The 21,731-nt window shown below is 31.4% G+C and overlaps 1 protein-coding gene across 5 annotated transcripts; it reads right to left on the bottom strand.

The window, feature by feature from the left end:
* Positions 1 to 594: 594 nt before the first annotated feature.
* On the bottom strand, positions 595 to 21,305 carry LOC126772321 (KAT8 regulatory NSL complex subunit 1). 5 transcript variants are annotated; one of them, XM_050492632.1, is made up of 12 exons: positions 21,244 to 21,305; positions 19,646 to 19,742; positions 16,782 to 17,839; positions 14,136 to 14,262; positions 7,240 to 7,433; positions 6,902 to 7,053; positions 6,077 to 6,223; positions 5,647 to 5,731; positions 4,909 to 5,043; positions 4,705 to 4,783; positions 4,253 to 4,565; positions 595 to 3,369 (listed from the first exon to the last, which is right to left on the bottom strand). In XM_050492632.1, the coding sequence occupies exons 3-12, from the start codon at positions 17,615 to 17,617 to the stop codon at positions 3,122 to 3,124; spliced, it is 2,316 nt and encodes a 771-aa protein (XP_050348589.1). In that variant the 5' UTR covers positions 17,618 to 17,839; positions 19,646 to 19,742; positions 21,244 to 21,305; the 3' UTR covers positions 595 to 3,121. The 5 variants fall into 5 exon arrangements, with proteins under 5 accessions (XP_050348589.1, XP_050348588.1, XP_050348590.1 ...); XM_050492631.1 differs by lacking the exons at positions 19,646 to 19,742; positions 21,244 to 21,305 and adding exons at positions 17,976 to 18,131; positions 18,216 to 18,231; XM_050492633.1 differs by lacking the exon at positions 21,244 to 21,305 and having other exon boundaries at positions 16,782 to 17,836; positions 19,646 to 19,668.
* Between the last annotated feature and the right edge of the window lie 426 nt (positions 21,306 to 21,731).

The following is a 21,731-nucleotide window of genomic DNA, read 5'->3' as shown; positions in this document are numbered from 1 at the left end:
ACTTACTTTCTTCCTTTTACCACTCCTTTTTGATGTCACATCCACTTGGCAGTACCGAGCAGTATTTGGAGTATCTATCGCCGATTACTATTTTCATTGGCGTTTTAGATTCCCACCGAGTCCGACGCGCCCATGTTGCATATCCAACTCTTATTAAATCATTTGTAAGTTGAAGCTTAACAAAAAGCTAGAAGATCTTTTATGTAAGTAGTGAGTACCCAATATTTCTAAAATATTTTTAACTTTATTATAATTTGAATTTGATTTGGTAGCTTTGCTAAGTTTCTAAGTCGTAGCATTTACAGGCGTTAAAATTTGCAAGTCTGTGCTTATTAACGTTTTACCTTACCTTTCTGAATGTTACTACAGAGTGAAAAAAAGGATAATATATATAATAATACATGGTTAATTACATTATTTATAATTCAAATTGGAAAACTAATATGGAAAATATTATTTAACAATATCGTAATTTGTATCAAATTTATCATCTACAAAACACTTTATTTTACAATTACATCACATTTTTTTGTAATACTGTTTCTTAAGCCATTATTTGTTGTAGTAGGTTGTCCGTATGAATAAAATAACAAATTTAACGCATCAATTTTTATTTTTATTCTGCATACTAACATATACAACACATTTTGTATATCTCAAGCACTTGACTTCAATCGTCACTTTAAATCTAAACTACTCTTACAATAAACAAGAAGACTTTGGCTTCCTTTCAATTAAAACATTAAAGTATTACTTCATCTAATTTGTCACCCTCTTTACAAAGCACAAGCGAAATGCTATTTTAATGACTTGAAGAGAAACTTAAAAGTATACTTTTTATTTGGTTCGACATTACAATTATTTATTTAAAATAATCTTTTTAAATAAAATTCATGTATTAATCAAACATATGTACCATAAAAAATTATGAAAGAATTGAAAGTATTTTTAAATTTCCCTAACATGTCATTAATTCAAATCATAAAATTAATTTAAAAACATTTAAATCCTGCACACTCCAGTCTCCACGCAACCACCAAGTATCACATCCTTAAATAAATAAGAGTCGAATGAAAGGTAGCTTGAATGTAAAAATAACGAATCTACACCTAGAATTTTGACTGCAAATATTGAAAATTGTTATTTTTCAAAATATAAATCAATGCTTCGGAGCTTTATGAAAAGTGATAATGGAACTCTTATAGAGATTCAAATTATTTATAGCCAGTCTATTAGTTACTATTCAGTGCCCATTAATATTTACAAATCGCTTAGCGTATTCGGGCAGGTGTCACTAGAAATACTTATGTCTAACATTGAATAAACAAATCATACATCTAATACTCCAAGATAGATTATGACAAAAATCAAAGGCACCCTCTACCCAAGTAAATATATAATATTATCATAGTCTAAGGCATTTGCCTTGAACGCTACATACTTTCAATGTAATAATTGTAGATATTTAAATATTACTTGTGCAGGAAATGAACAAAATGTTTGTCATATGTTATAACATTTGAATATATTAAAATTAGTGATAATTTGCACTATGAGGAATTAGTTAGGGTGAGCTTATAGTTAAAGACACTGGATGTACTTACAATCTGTACATTAATTCGTAAATAAGAATTAAGGAATCTTACTTCATTATTATTTTACATTTTTTACAAGTTTTCTTTATACAAGTTATAACATTATCTTAAAAGTAAATAAAGCTTTTGGAGTTTAGCGAATGCCATACTTCATAACCACATAGAAATTACTGTAATAACTATTAAATGAAAAAAGCAAAAATGAATTCAATAATGAAACCTGTCAAAGTTAAACAATAAAAAAAAAAATAGAGATAAAATTAATAATAAAAAAGTTAATACAAAATGAAAGACTTTTACCATACATTGAGATCTGATAGATTAATTGAATCTTCTTATAATCTATTTATTTACTTACACATATAATTATACAAATATTTATAAGATAGTTCCTTTGTTGTTGTTGAATGTTAGATAATGTCAGATTTGAATAAATAAAAAATGCAGTGTCAATTTGTAGTATATCATGAATTGTAGACATTAAAATTATATGTAATACTTACTAGCATTAAACGGAATATTTTTTATAGTCCTTTCCAAAACTATTTATACAAACTGAAGAAAAGTTATTATGTAAGTTATTTATTACTGAGTTATTTGTTGAAATTAATTGCTCTGTTGCATATTACTATTTATGATAAAATTTTATGTTTTATATTTTACGAGTCGGCACATAACTCTGCCCAAAACAAGTCATCGAAAATACTAGTTTATTTTTATACATGAATATATTATGAGTTGTTTACTTATAAAGATGAGCCGCGACGGCGCAGAGGTCAGGGCGATGATTGCGGGTTCAAATCCAGGCAAAAACCGCTGAATGTTCATCTGTTTATAATCTATCTCATGTACGGCTGTGGAAAACATCATGGGGAAATCTGCCTGTGTTTAATTTCACTGAAATACGACATGTGTATTCACTAAAACTTCATTGAGCAGTATAGTAGAATAAGCTCCAAATGTTTTCCTAAAAGGGATAGGAGGCCTTGGCCCAGCAGTGGTACATTCATTGCCTTTTTTTACTTATAAAGTTATAGAATCGCATTATTACAAATAGCAAAATATAACATTTTTAATAAATATTTAGATTACTAAATCAATATGAATACTTCAATTTGTTTCCAATTTGCAAAATAGAATTTAAATTGGAAAGAACTAATATGAGCTATATATTTATTAAAACTGCGTACACATTACTCAGCTTAGCACATTGATATTCACAAAATATTACGCCTGTCTTAATTGTATTGCAATCCGAAAGTTAAGTATATAGTTGTTGTTTTAAAAATTATATTTAATTTTATAATATTTTGGTCATAACATATAATTTTCACACAAGCAAATACCGAAACAAAACGAAATAAATTTAATGTCATAAATATACATATGGATGAATTACCAACGAAATAGCTGCATTCCTAAAGTAATTTAGAAGTTATAATTAAAGTTTAATAATTTTCAGTTTCCTACAATGAGTTTTATAACTTATGTGTTAAATAACTTTTTATATAGTAGAACACACAAATTCACCTCAGAGTGCTTTTTCGTCTCTCTGTCTTCTCGCTACTAGGATTCCATTCTGCATCATCAGGATCATCACCATCATACACTAAAGGCGATAACGGTGATAGTGTGCTCAACTCATCGCCTTCTTCGTCTATTCTCGGAGGCGTCGGTTCCGGACTGCTCGGTCGATAGCCCTCCGGCATGTCGGACAGCATCTCGATGTACATGACATCTGGCAATGGGAACTGTCTTGGAGAGTATGGTCTCACTGTCTGGAATAATACAGGTGTTAACATTGTGAGACTTCTGTGTTAGTTACAAGATATAAATTACATTAAATAAAATTTACAATAAGAACTAGGATAGTTAGAAATACGATTAAAATATGTTAAGTTAGCTTATAAGTGAGGTATGCAATTTTTATATTTAAGTTATTTAATATTGTAGTCTAGAATAAGAAACAAAATTGTATACAGCATTGGCTTCCTATTTAATAAAATAGAAATAAAATACAATTGAACAAAAGAAAACTAGCAAAACATAACAAAAGTATGAAAGATATTTGGATATACATTATTTTGGTTGTAAAATGTAGGTATTTTACAAAGAATACATTTATTTTTGTTCAATTCAATATTGATTTTCTTGTGTAAGAGAACAAAAATTCTTTTGAATGAACAAGTTTTTATGTCTACATGTCTGATATTAATTAGTTAAGGTTTTTTTTAATTAGTGTTTAAAAAAGAGCATAACTACAATCTTTTGATTACAATTCATGGATGGTCACTGGACCATTAGAACGCGTGAATCTTAACCTATGATCGTAAGTTCAAACCCAGGTGTGCTTAATTTGTGTTTATAATTCATCTTAAGCTTGACGGTGATGGAAAACATCGTGTGGAAACCTGCTTGTGTCTAATTTCACTAAAATTCTGCCACATGTGTATTCCGCATTAGAGCAGCAAGATAGAATAAGCTCCAAACCTTCTCCTCAAAAAAAAAGGGGAGAGGAGGCCTTGTCCCAGCAGTGGGACGTTCACAGGCTATTAATATGTTTTATTACATTCAAATTGATGTAAAAATTAGAACTGAAAAGAAACCAGTTTTATTAATTTAATAAGACTTTTGAAGCCAAATATAACACATAAAACTTGCCTCATGATTTTCTGTTGGGGATGGGTGTCGTTGCAACGCGTTCGTTTGCTGTATCGGTACAAGTGGTGGTGGAGGTAGCGGTAGTGGCTGTGGTTGTTGTTGTATCATCAATGGTTGCACTGGCGGCGAGAGCGGCTGCAACGGCGGTGGTTGCGAATGGTCAACCAGGTGCTGATCGTTCGGGTTGTGCTCGGTATCAGTGTCGGTGTGGTTGCGACGCGAGCGCCGCTTGCGCAAGTATCGATTGCGCTCGCGGCATTCGGCACGCGTGTGTCGCGCTTGCACCGCAGCTTCCGAAATGTCTTCCTCCTGCGTAAAAATAAATCAAATGTTAAGCTTGCAAATGTTTTTTGAATAAATTATTTCTTGTTTACTGCGAACACTTGAGTAAAAAATCAATACCGACCAGTTCATGAGTTTTATATAATATATTAAGAATATAACTTACTTCACTCTCAAACGACATTCTGTTAAACTTCATTACACCATTATTTAGCGGCGATTCAGGTATCTCCATAACTCGCCATCTGTAATGAAATAAATACCGATACAGTTGTGGTGGACACAAATGTCCTGTTTTTTAAATGTTTAAATCGATTTCATAAATGATGAAAGTTGTTTTCAATTCTGAAGAAAGTGGTTGAACACTCACTTTGGCGTTATGATCTCCTTGTAGGTGAGTATCTCTGGTCGCGTGTTGGCGGCCACGCTCTGTGGTATGACAATGTTATCGATATCGAACGACTGTCGTCGCCAAGTGCGCCATTCAGTGCTACTGCGACCGCGCCTATAGAACATTTTATACATAACAATAGATCATCATCAATTCTGCCACCAGCCTACCAACGCTATCACTCCTTAGGAATGCTTTTGAAGGTATACTTTGCTTTTAATACCCCCATACAATACCGTTTAGATTAAAGCGCTTACGTGCTCGATTGATAGATGCACTTATAGAAAATTCCTGTCTCATCAGTCGTCAATCATCAGTCATCTCTTACGATAGTCGAGGTTTGAGATGGAGTGGCTCTATTCTACTCTGCCAGAACCACACGGCTTTATAAATAACATACAAAAGTATTTTATTGTTAATAGAAGAAAGCCATAATAAATTTACTAGACGATAAGCACTACACCTGAGATTGTTTGTGTTGGATCAAATGTTTGTGCCTTTAATTTATAATATATATAAATAATTATTATAATAATATATATATATGAATTTTAATAAATGGCAACTTGCATATAAAGCATTCCCATTTAAGAAAAAAATGGCATACATAAAGAGGTTTACATTACACCATATATGGTAAATTTTAGGGATCTTTGCTAACAAAGATAGTTTTCCAAAACATCCATGCTAAACTATTTAAATAAAGTTTTCACTGACCTGTCATGCCCAGATGTTGATGTCTCTTCATCCCTATCTCGTTCTTTTATTTTTCGCGATAAAGGCGGACGGCCCCTTTTCAATCCTGAAATGAATTAATGAATTTGTAATATTTTTCAAGTTAAGCAAACAAGTACAGTTGGCCTTTGCAGTAATATAACATGACATATAACAGAAGGCTATCACTTAAATCGTGATTTCCTGCATGTATCTAATTTCATTGAAATTCTGCCACATGTGTATTCTACCAACCCGCATTGGAGCAATGCCGCTCCAATGGGTGGTGGAATAAGTTCTAAACCTTCTCCTCAAAAGGGAGAGGAGGCCTTAGCCTAGCAGTGGGACATTAACAGGCTGTTACTGTTATTTATTTTCACGTGATAACCCATTTACTAAAATATGTAACAATTTAGTGCGCAGTGGCACTCACTGGTGGGATGCCGGCGGGGCGCGCGGGGAGCGGGCGGCGCGGGCGCGGCGCGGGGCGCGGCGCCGGGCGCGCGCCACGCCTTGCCGCAGCGCGAGCGGAACCACGAGCGCGACGACAGCGCCGACAGGTGCACCGACGGGGATATGTCTGAAACCATTATCCAATATTATTTGTCTGAATAGTGAGTAACAATTTGTATTCACTTTTTTTATAGAATAGGAGGATATTTAATAGGAGGACGAGCATATGGGCCACCTGATGGTAAATGGTCACAAACGCCCATAGATATTGGCATTGTAAGAAATGTTAATCATCGGTTATATCGCCAATGCGCCACCAACCTTAAGAACTAAGATGTTATGTCTCTCGTACCTGTAATTATACTGGCTCACTCACCCTTCAAACCGGAACACAACCAACCAACATACTAAGTACTGCTGTTTTGCGTAGAATATCTGATGAGTGGGTGGTACCTACCCAGACGAGCCTTCACAAAGCCCTACCACCAGTAAAAACTGAGTTTAATGCACATTATTTTTTTGTTCAATTAAATGCTAATTAACGACAGATGTCTTTTAAGTGGGACGTCAAACACACGACACTGAAAACAATTCTATTTCGAATGCTTTCAAATTTATTAATACATATTTAACTCAGGTATATTTTTAACCAGAGAGTAGTAATATAGCGACATTTATCACATGCAAGTGCTAGCAATTTGAGAATTTGAATTGAGCACTAATGAAATTTACTAAATCAATCTGGACCATTTTTTGTTATTTATGACTATGTACAGCTTTACAAATGTAATATGAAGCGGTGTACCCTTGACATCGCTGAGCACGGGATGGTAGGCGGGGTCGACGAGCGCGAGGCGGCGGCTCGGCGGCAGCGTGGCGGCGGGCGGCGCGGGCTGCGTGGGCTCGGCGCGCCCCGTGCACACCGAGCAGCTCTCTGCGTTCCGGCGGCAGCTGCACCTGCAATACATACCATATACGCGTTTACAAGTTTCGTCATTTCAAACACATTCTTACTATAATAATGTAAGCAAAATTTACAAACGATCATAAACAAACGGGTCGTACGTCTGATAAATATTTTCATTATTATATTTCTTATGTAAATTACATAGCAAGCGAATGATGACGAATGACAATACTCACTTGACGTCCGAAGGTTTAGCCGCTTTTGTGGTGGCTATGTGCAGATTGTGCATCTGCAGAAGCTTCCTCTTCTTGAACGTGTCCCTCCTCAGCGGTCGCACGCGAGCGCACGAGCACACATCGTCCCCGGGAAGACTGCCTTCGTAGCCTACCGGCTCGCCTTCGAATTGCACCGAACCTTTAGCTTCGCGGACCTGTAATATCATAAAAATAATTATAGCATGTGAATAAATGTCCAATTATACTAATACGAGAAGTAGCCTCGTATGTATGAAATTTTAAACTTATCATGTACTTAACGAGCATGTTCTCGGTGGGACAGAGCTCAGACTTCCCGCGACACGTTTTCCTATCTCTCTTCTTTCCTCTCTAAAACATTTCAACAAAACCCCCGCAATAAAATCAGCCTACGATGTAAATACAAGATTAAAAGCGTGACCACAACGAATAAATTAATTCACAATTATTTCAATGTTTTCATAAATATTTTGCTATAAGATTTTACAATTTATTATAACATTGGTTTCTGTATGGCGTCACAACCACGACCAAACAAAGGAAAAAAAAATCAATGACGATGTTTTAGATTATGATTTATATAATTTAAATATTAAATAAACCATAACATACAAGCATCGCGACACTAGTTCGCAAGTTCAGATGCTTTTTACTTTTAATCGATCAAATATTCAAACAATTTGGTTTGAGAATATATGAATAATTTTCACCTTAAAGACCCAAAGAGTCATATATAACACATCATGCTAGTTGCTTTAGTTGTTACTCATATCGGTATCAGTCGATCGATGCTAATATTATATGATTATATAGAGGTAGGAATACACAGTGGCTCGAACACGTGAATCATAACCGAAGATAGCGGGTTCATTGGTGCTTGCTGAATTTCAGTGTATTTAATTTGCGTTATTAGAATTCATCTCGTGCATCTCTCGTGAGAAAAGCTACGAGGGTCGAATGGAAATCTAACACATGTGTACAATTTTCAATTACTCAAAGTTTCCTTCTGGCAGAGATCTTGCGTAAGACAAACAATCCTTTGTTTGTTTTTTCATAAGATGCTACATATATAGAAATAGGATGTGAACTCGAATGAATTGACGCCTAATTAAGGTTAATGAAATTTAACACAACGCAAACTAGTAACTAGGTATTACATGATAGGATAAACAATCAATTGTCAAACTGTCTTATCTTAATCAATTTATTTGTTATGTAATGACAAACATTATTTATTATTATTATAAATTATTGTTATTAGAAATTGATATCGAATAATTAAATTAGTTCGTCATATGAGTTTATATATAAAATTATCGTAATCAGTATACTAGTAGTTATACCTATTGTATAAATGCAAGTTTAAAAAAAAGTAATTTATATTTATTGAACCCGTATTTATCGGTCATTGTCGTCTATTCGAAATTTAACACACTAGAAACATTTAAGCCCGCATTTAATGTGAAAACCATTTAGACTTAATACAGCAATATATATATTCAACTAATAAAACAAGAAAAAGTTAAACGCGGTGCTTAATATAATTAAGTCGGGGGAAAAAAAAACTGATTGTTATCATCGTTATTATAACAATCGTCAGAATTATACAAATGGAAATTAAAAATCCTCATTTTTTCGGTTTAATATTAAAATTACCTACGTTTTGAATTAAACACGTCAAGCACAGATTCCAATCGTATAGGAATGGCGGAAAATATTTAAGATTACAGACGAATGACCTAAATACGTAAACAAATGTATGATAAGATTAGATAACGTGTTACTTAATTTGCTTATGGCCAGTTCCTATATTAATAAACGATATTTCTTATCACTGTTAATGCTTTAAATCAAACTATTAATTATTATCAAAATGTGCCCGAGAAATCGGACGGTAACCCTATATAATACGCGCGATTTAAGTTGACCGATCAGAAATTAGTTACGAGGGTGTTGCGGTCGATAATTGAAGCGAGTGTTGCGAATATTCATATTGAAAGTATAAGTGTAGGGTTAATAGTAATTTTTACTTCGTCGTTGTTTCACAAGTTATAACTTGTGCGAACCTTTTGGAGAGCTAAGTTGAGGCCGGCAGACTTTCATTTCGAGCTTATTCCACCACGCTGCTCCAATGCGGGTTAGTTGAATACACATGTATTAATTACAAAAAAAAACCTATTTTATCGATAGCACTAGACTACGAGTTATGACCCAGTAACTTTTATTTACCTTTATCCTACCCATTAAAAAAATGTTTTCTACACTTCTAGCAATATTGTCTTGTATTAGTCTTATATACAATATTAAAAAATTAGAAAGACCGTAAACTAAAAACCGTATAACGTGTCAATTATAAACAATGCTAAATAATGTAAGTCACGAGTGCGTCGTTGAAACTAAGCGGTTGAACATGTTGAATAAATAAAATAGGTCAAAGCTTGTTCTTATTATTAATATTTCACGGCATTGTTATACAGGTTACAAATGTGAATTCTATTCCAAAACTTGTAGATTAAAATTCAAAACTTAAAAAATAATTCAAATAAATTGTTATCATTGTGACAAGAACTATTTCATTTAAACAATTATTATTACTTGCAATATTTTAGGAATTTCATTTTTTAGATCGTACATTTTTAACTTTCCGTAACATAGTAGACATAACGAAACAAATTACATACATACTATAATTATCGAATTCGTTTGAAAAACACTAAAATTTACATGACTAAGCACTTGATATGTACCGTGATCAAAGAAATCCTAGATAAAGACTCGACTCGAATATATTTGCCAAACGCGGACGAATCATCAGTATTAAAAATTTCTATTGTAGCAAATATTGTATTAGCTATTCCAAATAATTTAAAAATAATAATTAAATATAAAAAATGTTTGCTTGCTACTTCCGATAGATAAAATGAGCTGGAATTTGCGTTGCGGTCTAACTTCATTTAGCCTTAAAAGTTTCACTTTTTTATGTAAGAGGGGGGCAAACGAGCAGGTTGCTCCTTTTTTTTTTGTAAACCGTAGAATTGATTCATATATTATGAGTATAAATTCAAGATCGATCAATCGGTTTAGTTAAAATATTATATTTTATTCTTATAATAACATGTTATTTGACAATAGATATAATAATTAAAATATATTACAAACTATGCCTATGAATCACATAAGATATGTTATATGTTAATTAACAATTATTATTAAGTATGTTAGGACAGGAAAACGGTTAATAGCCTGTTCAGAATTTCACTTAAAAAGCAGTTACTTCTAGAGAAAAAAAAAAATTCGGTCTGGATTAATATATAATTGTAACAAATGCAAAAAAACTATGCATTTATTGAAAATGATTATTTTCATATTAGTTATATATATATATATACATATGAATAAAAGTGGATAATTATTTTGTTAAAAATTCTATAAATTAAAAGAAATCACTTGATCAATGATCACTTCTCAAATTATATTATTCATTAATCTTATTTCCTTTTAACTCACATAAAAATACTAAATAAACCGCGGAAGTTTATATAAAAAAATTGTAAAATCGAGCTTTAGTTAATCATAAAAGTTTATATTCGTTTAGACGATTTTAATTGTATGTTAACGGACATAATAATATAATTAATTATATTAAGACATATCTTAACAATTTTAAATTTAAAACGAAAATAAAAGTGCGGTAAATGTGTTATTTAATAATTAATTAACGAATGTATTTAATAATAGATATTTAATGTTCTTTATAGATATATAATAGTAATACATGCACTAATTGTACCGCGCGGTTTCATCTGCGTTATACATTACAGCTCCAGCGCCGTGGGTCGTAGCGTGTAACCTTTCGCGATAAATGTAACATATAAAGATTTTTTTTTCAAATTAAAAAGGTAGATTGATCTTGAGATTATCGCAAGCTCTTGGAATTTTTATATTAGTATAGGTATATGTACCCAACGACTGCACTTAATGACAAGCCTTTAATGTGATCTTGTAAGTTTCATTTGTTGAAATATTATATTTATTAAAAACATTTCCCATTCCGATCGTCAAAATGAAAATATTATAAAAAATACCTTTTTATTTAAATCTTTTAATTTATATTTCTTTACTCGTCATTCATGTTTCAAAGTTTTATAAAGTATTGCCCAATACCTTTTACACGTTCGTTTAATTTCAGAAACATTTACGCAACATTTTCAACTCGAATCGAAATAATACCATTCTCTCAATTGAAAGGCGTAGGAACAATTCGAAAGGGAAGATGAATCCTTAGAAAAGCATTCGAAACAGACCAAGCTGAGCAGAACCCTTTTTAGACTCACGCCCCGTGTATCGTTTTATGACCTTTATTCAAATATCTCTATAATATAATATTTCTAAAACTATTTTAATAATATATTTTTTTCTTAATAAGGATTCATAAAATACTTTGTGTCAATTAAACTACACTTGTTTTTGTTTATTTAGTTTTCTTCTTTTTAACCATAAAAATACCGTTACCGTAACACCCTGTGAATGTCCCACTGCTGGACTAAAGGCCTCCTCTCCTCTTTTTGAGGAGAAGGTTTGGAGATTATTCCACCACGCTGCTCCAATGCGGTTTGGTGGAATACACATGTGTCAGATTTTTAGTGAAATGAGACACATGCAGGTTTCCTCACGATGTTTTCCTTCACCGTAAAGCACGAGATGAATTATAATTACAAATTAAGCACATAACAATTCAGTGGTGCTTGCCCGGGTTTGAACCCACGATCATCGGTTAAGATTCACACGTTCTTACCACTAGGTCCTCTCGGCTCTTTCTCAAACCATAAAAATGATTACTGGAATTATCTATAAAAGATAGATATAAAATGTAGTGATTTTTTTGTGGACATTTTGGACAGCTACCATTGACTATAACAATAGTCAATATTTGTTTCAAAAGTTCCTAGACAAATTTCTCTCTGACTTCGCCAGTATATAAAGCTATACATATCTCAAAAAATATTTGTATACTTTATAACACCCTAGTTCCCAAGGTTGGTGGCGCATTGTCAATGTTAGGGATGGTTAATGTATCTTAAAGTGACTCTTTTTTTTCATAGAATAGGAAGGCGGACGAGCATATGGACCACCTGACGGTAAGTGGTCACCAACGCCCTTAGACATTGGCTTTGTAAGAAATGTCAACCATCGCTTACAGATCCAATGCGCCACCAACCTTGGGAACTAAGATTTTATGTCCCTTGTGCCTGTAATTACACTGGATCACTCACCCTTCAAACCGGAACACAACAATACCAAGTACTGCTATTTTGCGGTAGAATATCTGATGAGTGGGTGGTACCTACCCAGACGAGCTTGCACAAAGCCCTCACACAAAGCCTCTATAGGCGGTCGTGAACACTGACAATCATGTGGCAATTCCGCTACCTATTTTAAGTAATAAAAAAGAGAACTGACAATCTTCGTTTTCTAAACAAAAAATTGGTTTTAGCGTTTAAACCTTCATCAATAACATCACCCAATCATTTTGTTACGCGTTTTTTTTATTTTCAGCTCGCTAATATACGTAGCTTTTGTACACGTATTTGAGATTATATAAAATGATCAAGTTGACAACGCCCACCCACATTAAAATTACGTAATTTTTTAACTTCGTCTGATTGACCTGTCGTTGTTTTGACGAGACGGTTGGCGTGGTTGGTAGATACTTGCCTTTCACGCCGAAGGTTGTGGGTTCGATTCCCACCCAGGAAAGACATTTGTGTGCATGAACATGTCTGTTTGTCCTGAGTTTGGGTGTAATTATCTATATAAGTATGTATTTACAAAAGAAAAGTAGTATATGTAGTATATCAGTTGTCTGGTTTCCATAACACAAGCTTTGTACAAGCTTAATTTGGGATCAGATGGCCGTGTGTGAAAAAGGTCCCTGGATATTATTTCTATTATTTTCAACGCACCAATATAAGTAACCGTTTGTTGGTTATTAGTATACGATGTTTCGTTTTCAGATTAAACAAACCCGACGCGCATAAAACAAACGAATATAACTCATACGGATTAACTTTACGTCACTCTTCAAAAAAAATGGACTTTCAACTTGGTGGTAGGTGGACGACAAATTGCTGATCTGATGGTAAGTGGTCACCACTGCGAGAGATTAGCAATGTAAAAAATATTAACTATTCCTTAAGATTCACAATTCGCGACTAATCTTGGGAAATAAATGTTGTATTTCCCTATAAGTATTAATAGTATTTACGATATTACGCATCGATGTTCTTGTTTAAAGGACGAGTAGACTAATGTAATTGAACAGTTTGCAAGGGATTCCTGGGAGAAACTTAATTTCATGGTTGGGAAATGAGCTTTATATATTTCCACCAATCAACATTTATGGGCTAAGATGGGCACTAAGCATCAGTTGGCCCTTTCACTCATATACCTAGCTATATATTTTTTCAATTATATCAGTTTAAAAAATATATATGACAGGACTACTTAACTAGCATTTACATAATTTACAATGCATTATATATTTAAGCAGATATATACAATTGTATCCACGTGTTATTTAATTTGTCCACTTCATGTGATACAGCTCAGTTCAAGCCTGTCTAAATAATGCGCACTTAATATCATTTGAAGTTATATACCTATATCAATTTCCAATCACAGTTTTTGAAATTAATGTAATTATCAAATAAACATGAACATTTGAAGTCAAATACATTTGTCCTTGAAATATAATAAACACATAGAAACATCCTTTCAAAACACTTCATTAAACTCTTTATATCCGATTTAACAATAAATGGTGCATCTTATTAATGATATTATTTTAATTTCTAAATTGTTATAAGTGACATAGTTACCTGTCTGTGCAAATCGTTGTGCTGTCGGATCTTGTACTCCAACTCCTGCACCTGCACCTGCAGCCAGCACCAGCGTGACGCGATCGATGCTCGCGCCTTCTGCCATGACCAAAGTGCTCGTTTTTCACTGAAATCATTAATGCATATAATGATAATAAAACTTATTTATATAAAACAGTTCAGTTTATAATTTTTCTCTCAGACAATATATTATTATTGAGACATTTTACCTCCGAAGTAAATATAAACCAAAATAAATTATTAAAATTATTCAATTACCAAAAAAATATTTATTATCATGGTTAAATTGAAATATATACATATATTAAAATGCAAATAAAAAAAATTGATAAATTATTTAAAAGTTATTTTAACATTGACATATTGCTGATATTGAATAGAACATGAAACTAAAATAGAATATAGGTCAGTATATTTTCAAGTGTGTGCGTTTGTTTGAAAAGAGGATTAACCTTATAAGAAGAGAATTTATGTAATATTAAATGAAATATATGAAGTATGTTTAATTAATTGGCATTTATATTAAGCATATAACATAAAATACATTATGTTGAAATAAATGAATGCCAAATCATTTAATATATATTTAAATTATAAATATTGAGTTTTAATATATACTATACCATAACGGCACAATAACAAACAATTTAATTTTAAATTACCAAATTAATGCAATAAAAGGTTAAAAAATTAATTCGATGCTAAAAATATGTATCTCCAAAATAGATTAGCTTTAGATGTTATATCTTGCTTTTAAAATAAACTACTACTAATACCTATTCGCATCTAAAATATAAATGTTCTATGTATCTTTATTGCTTTATGCGGTGCACACTAGTAAAGCTCTCAGTTGGCATCACTTTTCCGACATCTACATCAATTATGTTTTAGTCAATTTACGCAAACCCTTCATACACGATACACCTAAACCTTCCTCATGAACCACTGTGTTAAGAGAAACAGACAGATAGATAGGGCGTGGACCTATGTCTACAGTGCGGCACCGACCATCGTGTAACCCGCAGCACGGTGCAACACATTGTTTTGCTGTTGCTTAGTTGACACGAGTTAATAAAAATGGCTCACAATTTAGATGTCGACTTTTTAATTTCACTAGTGTTAGCAAGTCTTTGTCTTCTAAAATTAAAATTGTAAAGTAAGTTATGCTTCCCCGAATTTGAACCTTGATAAAGATCCACGTATTGTTTCCACTGAACCATCTCTTATATTTACATTTTACACTTTTGTTGATAATGTTGTTTGTAGGTTTGTCTTAAAAATTGCTTGATCAATTCTAATTAAAATACATAACTATATATAAATATATATTTAGTATATTTTTTATAAGAGAACGGGATGTGCTTTCACGAGTGAAATTAAATATTCGAAATATAAATTGTCAGTCATTTTTTTTAACACTAAGCAACAGCAAAACATTGCGGTGCATTGTACACAGCACCGTCTCCCGGCAGCGGCGCCGTGCCGTTACACCGTAGACATGGGTCCACACCTATATATAGACAGAAGCAGCGGCGGGACTTTTTTATAATATTATTTTATAATATTCTACAATATATAGTGATATTTAACAGATACTAAGGAAATGTGCAATCATATTAACTATTTTTTTAATATAATATGTTTGTTATTGTTTTTAAAAATGAAGCTACAAGCATTTCGGAATGTTTATGTGTCTACTATTACAAGTGTAAATTATATAATCAAGCAAATATGACTTATCACAATAGTCTGAGAGAAACTGCATAAAAAATTTGGTTGATATTACAAAAAAACTATTTTCAAATTTAAGATTTATTAAAATACAATAGGTGATTAGAAAATTAATAAGAATCATGGAAAGCTTCAATAAATAGTTTCAGTTAAGGCAATAAGCTTTCATATTCTAAATCTATAGAAACACTTTGCTTATAAATAACCAATAACAAATTATTGTATATAAAAGTATAATAAATATAGTAGTAAGTAAATATACTTCATTATATAAAAAAACTAATAACAATCATTAACTAAGACTGCACAACAGTAAAAACTTTTAAATTTCCAATAATATAATCAATCTTTTTCTTTTTAAATCAATTCATGTAAGGAATTTAAATATTAATTACTTAAAGAAATAAACATTCAGGCTTTTAAGTCAATCGGTTTTATTCGTATATCAATTAGGTTAAACTACATCTTGCAGTTTAACCTAATAAATATTTTAATAATACATAAACTAAAACTGGACTGGTATATCTTATTTTGAGAGACCTAAACTAATTTGTTGCTTAAACAAATATTTATTATAAGCATTTAAACTTGCAGTGTTTGTATCTAGCATCTTGCTGGGTTAGTTTCTGCGATAGTGCGATTAATATTGGTCAGAATGGTCCCATAATTAGAAGCTATTTTAATAGTTAATAATTAATAAAATATATAGTATTTTGATCATGTATGCAGTTATTTCATACTCATATAATAAAATAGCATATTATTGTACATTTTAAAAAATAACCTATTTTCTTTGTATTTTAGATAATACAAAATTAAATACTATTGTTTCATATATTTATCTATTACCTTGCTGTAATATTTATTAAGGTATAGGCTAACAATAAAACTTACATAGGCATGTGCTGTTGATGGGGATTGTTGTATGTGACAGCTTCATCGTTACTCTCAGCTCCTGATGAAGAAGCTGTAGCGTCCGAGTCCAACTGATGTTTAACAACAGACAAATGAGAACGAAGTGCACCGGCAGAGTCCTCCAAGCCTGCTAGAGTGCCAGAAGCTATTCCAATGGATGCTGATCGTGTAGCATCACCTTTGGATGTTCCTGCTCTGTAGTATTTAGGGCCAACTACTGAGCGGGATGCTGCATTAGCCTGTAAGGCTGCAGTGGTCTCTATTCTTTTTAATAAAGCTTTTAAACCCATTGGCCTACCACCACCATCTTTGCGAGCTCCACGAGCACTTTTTTCAAATGACTGAGCTGCTTCTTCTGATATTTTCTTACCAATTGCACGTGCTTGTAATATTCTTAAACGTCGCAACAAGAATGCACAACGGCGTTCTAGACGTGCTTGTAGTAGTCTAACCTTATCCTCTGCAGCATCTCCTTCGGAATCAGCAGTATCAGCAAGATCAAAACCACTGAGAGGAAATATTCCATCCGGATCACCGGTTGACAAAGTATCTCCTCCACTTTCTAATGTTTTGATTGCTTGGAGAAGGTCTGCTTGAACCAGATCACTGTTGCCCAGATCTACTAGGATCTGTTCCATTTCCTGTGAATCTTTAGCTAAGCTAGGTTGATTTTGGAGTCCCATGTCGTCTTCCTCCATGGGTATAGCAAGGTTGTCGACGGACGCAAGGGCCCGTCTTCGGTGGGTAAGCTTCACAGTCTCGTTGGTCGCGTCGAAGTGGTTAAATTGGGGTGTCACAGAAAGCGCCGGGGCCATGACACGAGCGTCGCCCGCCGCGGACGCCGGCGCAAGACGCGTCAGGGCGGGCTTCCTACTTCACTCATTCCAACCTTATATAACGTTCCACTAATACACTTGTTCACAACATTAACACTGTTCTACACTTCACTAAGCTGCTATTAGCAGTCATTCTCCGTATCAATCACCAGCCGGCTCTTGTGAGATGAAAGGCGAAGACCAAAAGCGTACAGCGCGCTTCTGAAAACAACGATTAACACTAATTATTTGCCGGTTTTTGTTTATACGGAAGAAACATTGTTATCACTAATTGCTCCTAACTAATAAACATTCAAATGTCTGTCTACAAATCCAGATTATTTGAAATTTAACCCACGTGATAACGAATAGAGTTCGCAAGCGGTCGTAGTAGCTTGTTTTCTGTACGATATGGAACAGGAAATGATACACTTCTCAAACACTTATTGGGGAATCATTGATACAATGTTTTCACATGGCACACACAACTAGTTCATTACGAGTGAATAAAATACTGAAAACGAAAAAAAATTAATAGTAATGGCGGAGTGAGGCTTAAAAACACTATTCAAATGAGTATGAATTCAATTCTAGTGACGAAATGTAGCGTAGACCGCACCAAACGCCACAAGCACTGGACGACTTCTGAATGTTAAAAAGAGATAGCTACATTGTCCCTGAATTAGTACTTGCGCGGTAAAGTCAAATACGCAATAATTTATAGTCATGTTGAAACGTAAAAGGTTCAAAGCTATATTAATACTCAATAAAATACGTTATTTTATTTTAAAAAGTAATTTCTTTAACATTTTCTGCATAGGTACCAATGTAAAAATATTAAAGTCTTGCTATTGATATCTTATAGCTTAGCGCCACGCTATAATCTAACAATAGAGTAGTAGGCAAAATTATGACGAAATAATTAAAAAAAATGTGTAAATAGCTTTTTGGCTGAAACATTTAATATGGAAAAATAAATAAAACATTTTATATTAAAAACGAATATACTTTCACAATACTACATGTATTGCTAAAAATTTGTAAACCAAGAAACGAATGTGCATTTACGAATGTCACTATTATTATTAATTGTGTTACTTACTTCAAAAATCAAATGAAAAATTAAATGTTTGTAACTTTTTTTTAATTTATTTATGTAGCAAATGTATTAAGAAATACAATTAACGGTATTGAAAATATTATACGAACAATGCTTCTTCGTGAATGCACTGTGTGTCACATTTTACGCAAGTATAATATTATAGCTTTCAAAAAAATATACACTTAAAAATCGCAAGCATATAAAAAATATATTCAATTTGAAGTAATAATAGTTTTGTCAATCTCTCATGACCCATTTTTAATGTTTTACACATTGCATTTTTTTTAAATAAGTTCTACTTTGTTGTAAAATATATGTACACTACATGTTTTAGAAGAAATAATAATAAATACAAAATACATATAAATTTAGTGTTTACTGTTTAAATATTTATTGTATACAATTTATAATAACCAGTATGTCTGATATACATAGACATTATTACAAATATTACTGTAAAGAAAATCAATTAAGCGGATATTTTTCAAAATTATTTATTTATTCCTTGTACCATGTGTATTTTTAAAATAAAGTTTTGCAATATATATTCAATAACATATTAATAATCATAATAATGCAAGAAGAAAATTTTATTTCATGTACTTATACAAATTTAGCCTGCGAGACAAACTTTAATTTTAGTATGATGCTATATTTGGTTAATTTTTTTAGGTGTATTTGACATGGAATTTGGAAAAGTCTAGTTTCTTTATAAAATCGTTCTGTTAATAATAAATGTAAAAGTGGATTTGTTAAATTATTAAGGGATATGGTTACATGTTGATTTATAAATGCAAATAATGTGATGTTTGCGGTCATTCATTCACAATATTATTATCACTTTCACCATCATTCATTAATAAAACTCATCATGTTGAAATTTCTTTAAGGAAGAAAAATATAATGTGAATAAAAAATATTCTTACCTTTAAAAGTGTGTTTGTTGAAGTTGCTTCATATTTTGGATAGTTCTTTTTTACTAAATTAACATCTATTGCTTCCATATTGAACTGCAAACTAAACCTATAATAGATAGAAATAAATGAAAGAACAAATTGTATTACAAATATCTTGGGGATTTCAAAATCTCTTAGATTGTAGTGGTGACAGATAACTGTCAGAAGTTAGCAAGCAAAAAAATGACTTGTGTCATATAAAGTTGAAGATTTTTAAAAATGTTTTAAGGAGTTATGGTTTTGAATAATATTTATATATACTTCTGCTACATACATAACACCATTTTTCCAAGTTGTTAAGTCATAATAACAATTTTATAGAGATGTAATAAACTATTTAGAACAAATACGGTAATCACAACTAATGAATTTGATATTTTCATATTTAGTAACACAAAATTATATAATTTTGATTGATAAAAAAGTTGATTTTTAATATTATTACAAAAAGAAAAACTGGATTTCTTTGAACACATAATTTTGTGTAGAAATTGAGTTTGTCCATTTTTTAAATATAATACATTTTTTATTAATGTACAAATATAAGTCCAATTTATCATACATAAAATGGTACATTTATCAACCAAAACCTTTTTTACAGGCCAATACTAACATGCCAATAAAATTTAATTAATAAAAAATAAGATTTCTTAATATAGACTGAAAGTTCTCTTCATTTATCGACTCTTTACTATTGTTTTAAACTTGCACCATATCAAACATATATTTTAATAATGTAGGTTATTTTCTCGAATAAATTTTGTAAAAATGCTAAATATCTAATATTATACCTGAACAGCGATGAATGACTGATGAAAAATAAAGTGCTGTCATGAGTAACTATGATATTGAATTGGTATTAAGCGAACATTTTCACAGCACATTAAAATTTTGTCTTGGTTTATATCTAGATATAATTTCGATCATATAGCCATGCATTGCTGTCATATATGCAATTGTATCTAACTAGTTTTATTTTATAATTTTGTAGGAAATAAAATTCCAAAGGATCTTTTGGAGTATTAAAATATTTTACGAAATCAGTTTTTCCAAATTAATATACAATGAAAAGAAAATAAATAATTAACCTTAACTTCTTTAATTTTGTATAATCATGGATAAAATAGATAAAAATAATATTATTTTAAAATAAATCCCATCCTCAATCAATTTCCTATAATCTTAAATTACTGATTTCTTGTGTCTTATGTTTACTTTCATCTTTGTAATAATAGTAAATGAATCTTCTTTCAAATATAACTAATGAGAAAATGTTAATTTAAAAATTCACTTTGTTTAATTTGATTTATAAGGAGTTTATATTTGATGTGTATGCATATCTAGAGAAACAAGTTTTATTTTTGATAATGTTTTAAACAAAATGTTTTATTTTTCAATCAATTAGGAATATTAATTTTGAAGTGGTTATTTTTTGTCGAATATATTTTATACATTATAATATATAATGTATAAAAAGTAATTATTTTACTTCTACTGTATGTAGTGGTATTCTTTTAATATTTTTATTAGGTACTTTATTATAATAAAAATAAAGATGTTGAACTTACCTTAACACGCGAAGACATAAAATAGATATAAATAAAAGGAGAAAACTATTATTAAGTTGTTGATACTATTCTAAATTTGGCTATGTACATTCAAATACAACATACTAAATAATTTTTTAGGCATTTCTATTAATGTCAATTGGAAAATAAGTTTAGTTTAAAACTATAACAATCTATTACAAAAAAAATATATATTTTATTAATATAGATTTTTTCTATCTAGAAACGTTTTTATTTTTCACTGTCTTTTTTAATATTTATAATGTAAATTATAATAGGTATAATAAATATCTTTAAAGTAGAACCCGCTGCCGAAGTATTGCTTTCAAAAGTAAAGTGGATGTTGAAATGTTAAGTTAGTAGCTACACATTTCTATTGAGTATTTTGCAATGTATATGATTTTTGCAGTGAATTATTTATTGTATTTTTTTTACTATTAAAAAAATTAATTAATTTGATGACAATCATTTGTATTTAATAATTATTT

The sequence above is a fragment of the Nymphalis io genome, chromosome 12 (assembly GCF_905147045.1).
Source record: "Nymphalis io chromosome 12, ilAglIoxx1.1, whole genome shotgun sequence".
Taxonomy (NCBI): Eukaryota; Metazoa; Arthropoda; class Insecta; order Lepidoptera; family Nymphalidae; genus Nymphalis; species Nymphalis io.
This window is presented reverse-complemented; position numbering and strand designations above follow the sequence as displayed.

Coding starts and splice junctions, on each gene's coding strand:
- LOC126772321 (XM_050492632.1), bottom strand. CDS start 17,617: ATGGCCCCGGCGCTTTCTGTGACACCCCAATTTAACCACTTCGACGCG. Junction 7,054..7,239: donor GCTAAACCTTCGGACGTCAA/GTGAGTATTGTC, acceptor TATGTATTGCAG/GTGCAGCTGCCGCCGGAACG. Junction 5,044..5,646: donor TCAACATCTGGGCATGACAG/GTCAGTGAAAAC, acceptor AATGTTCTATAG/GCGCGGTCGCAGTAGCACTG.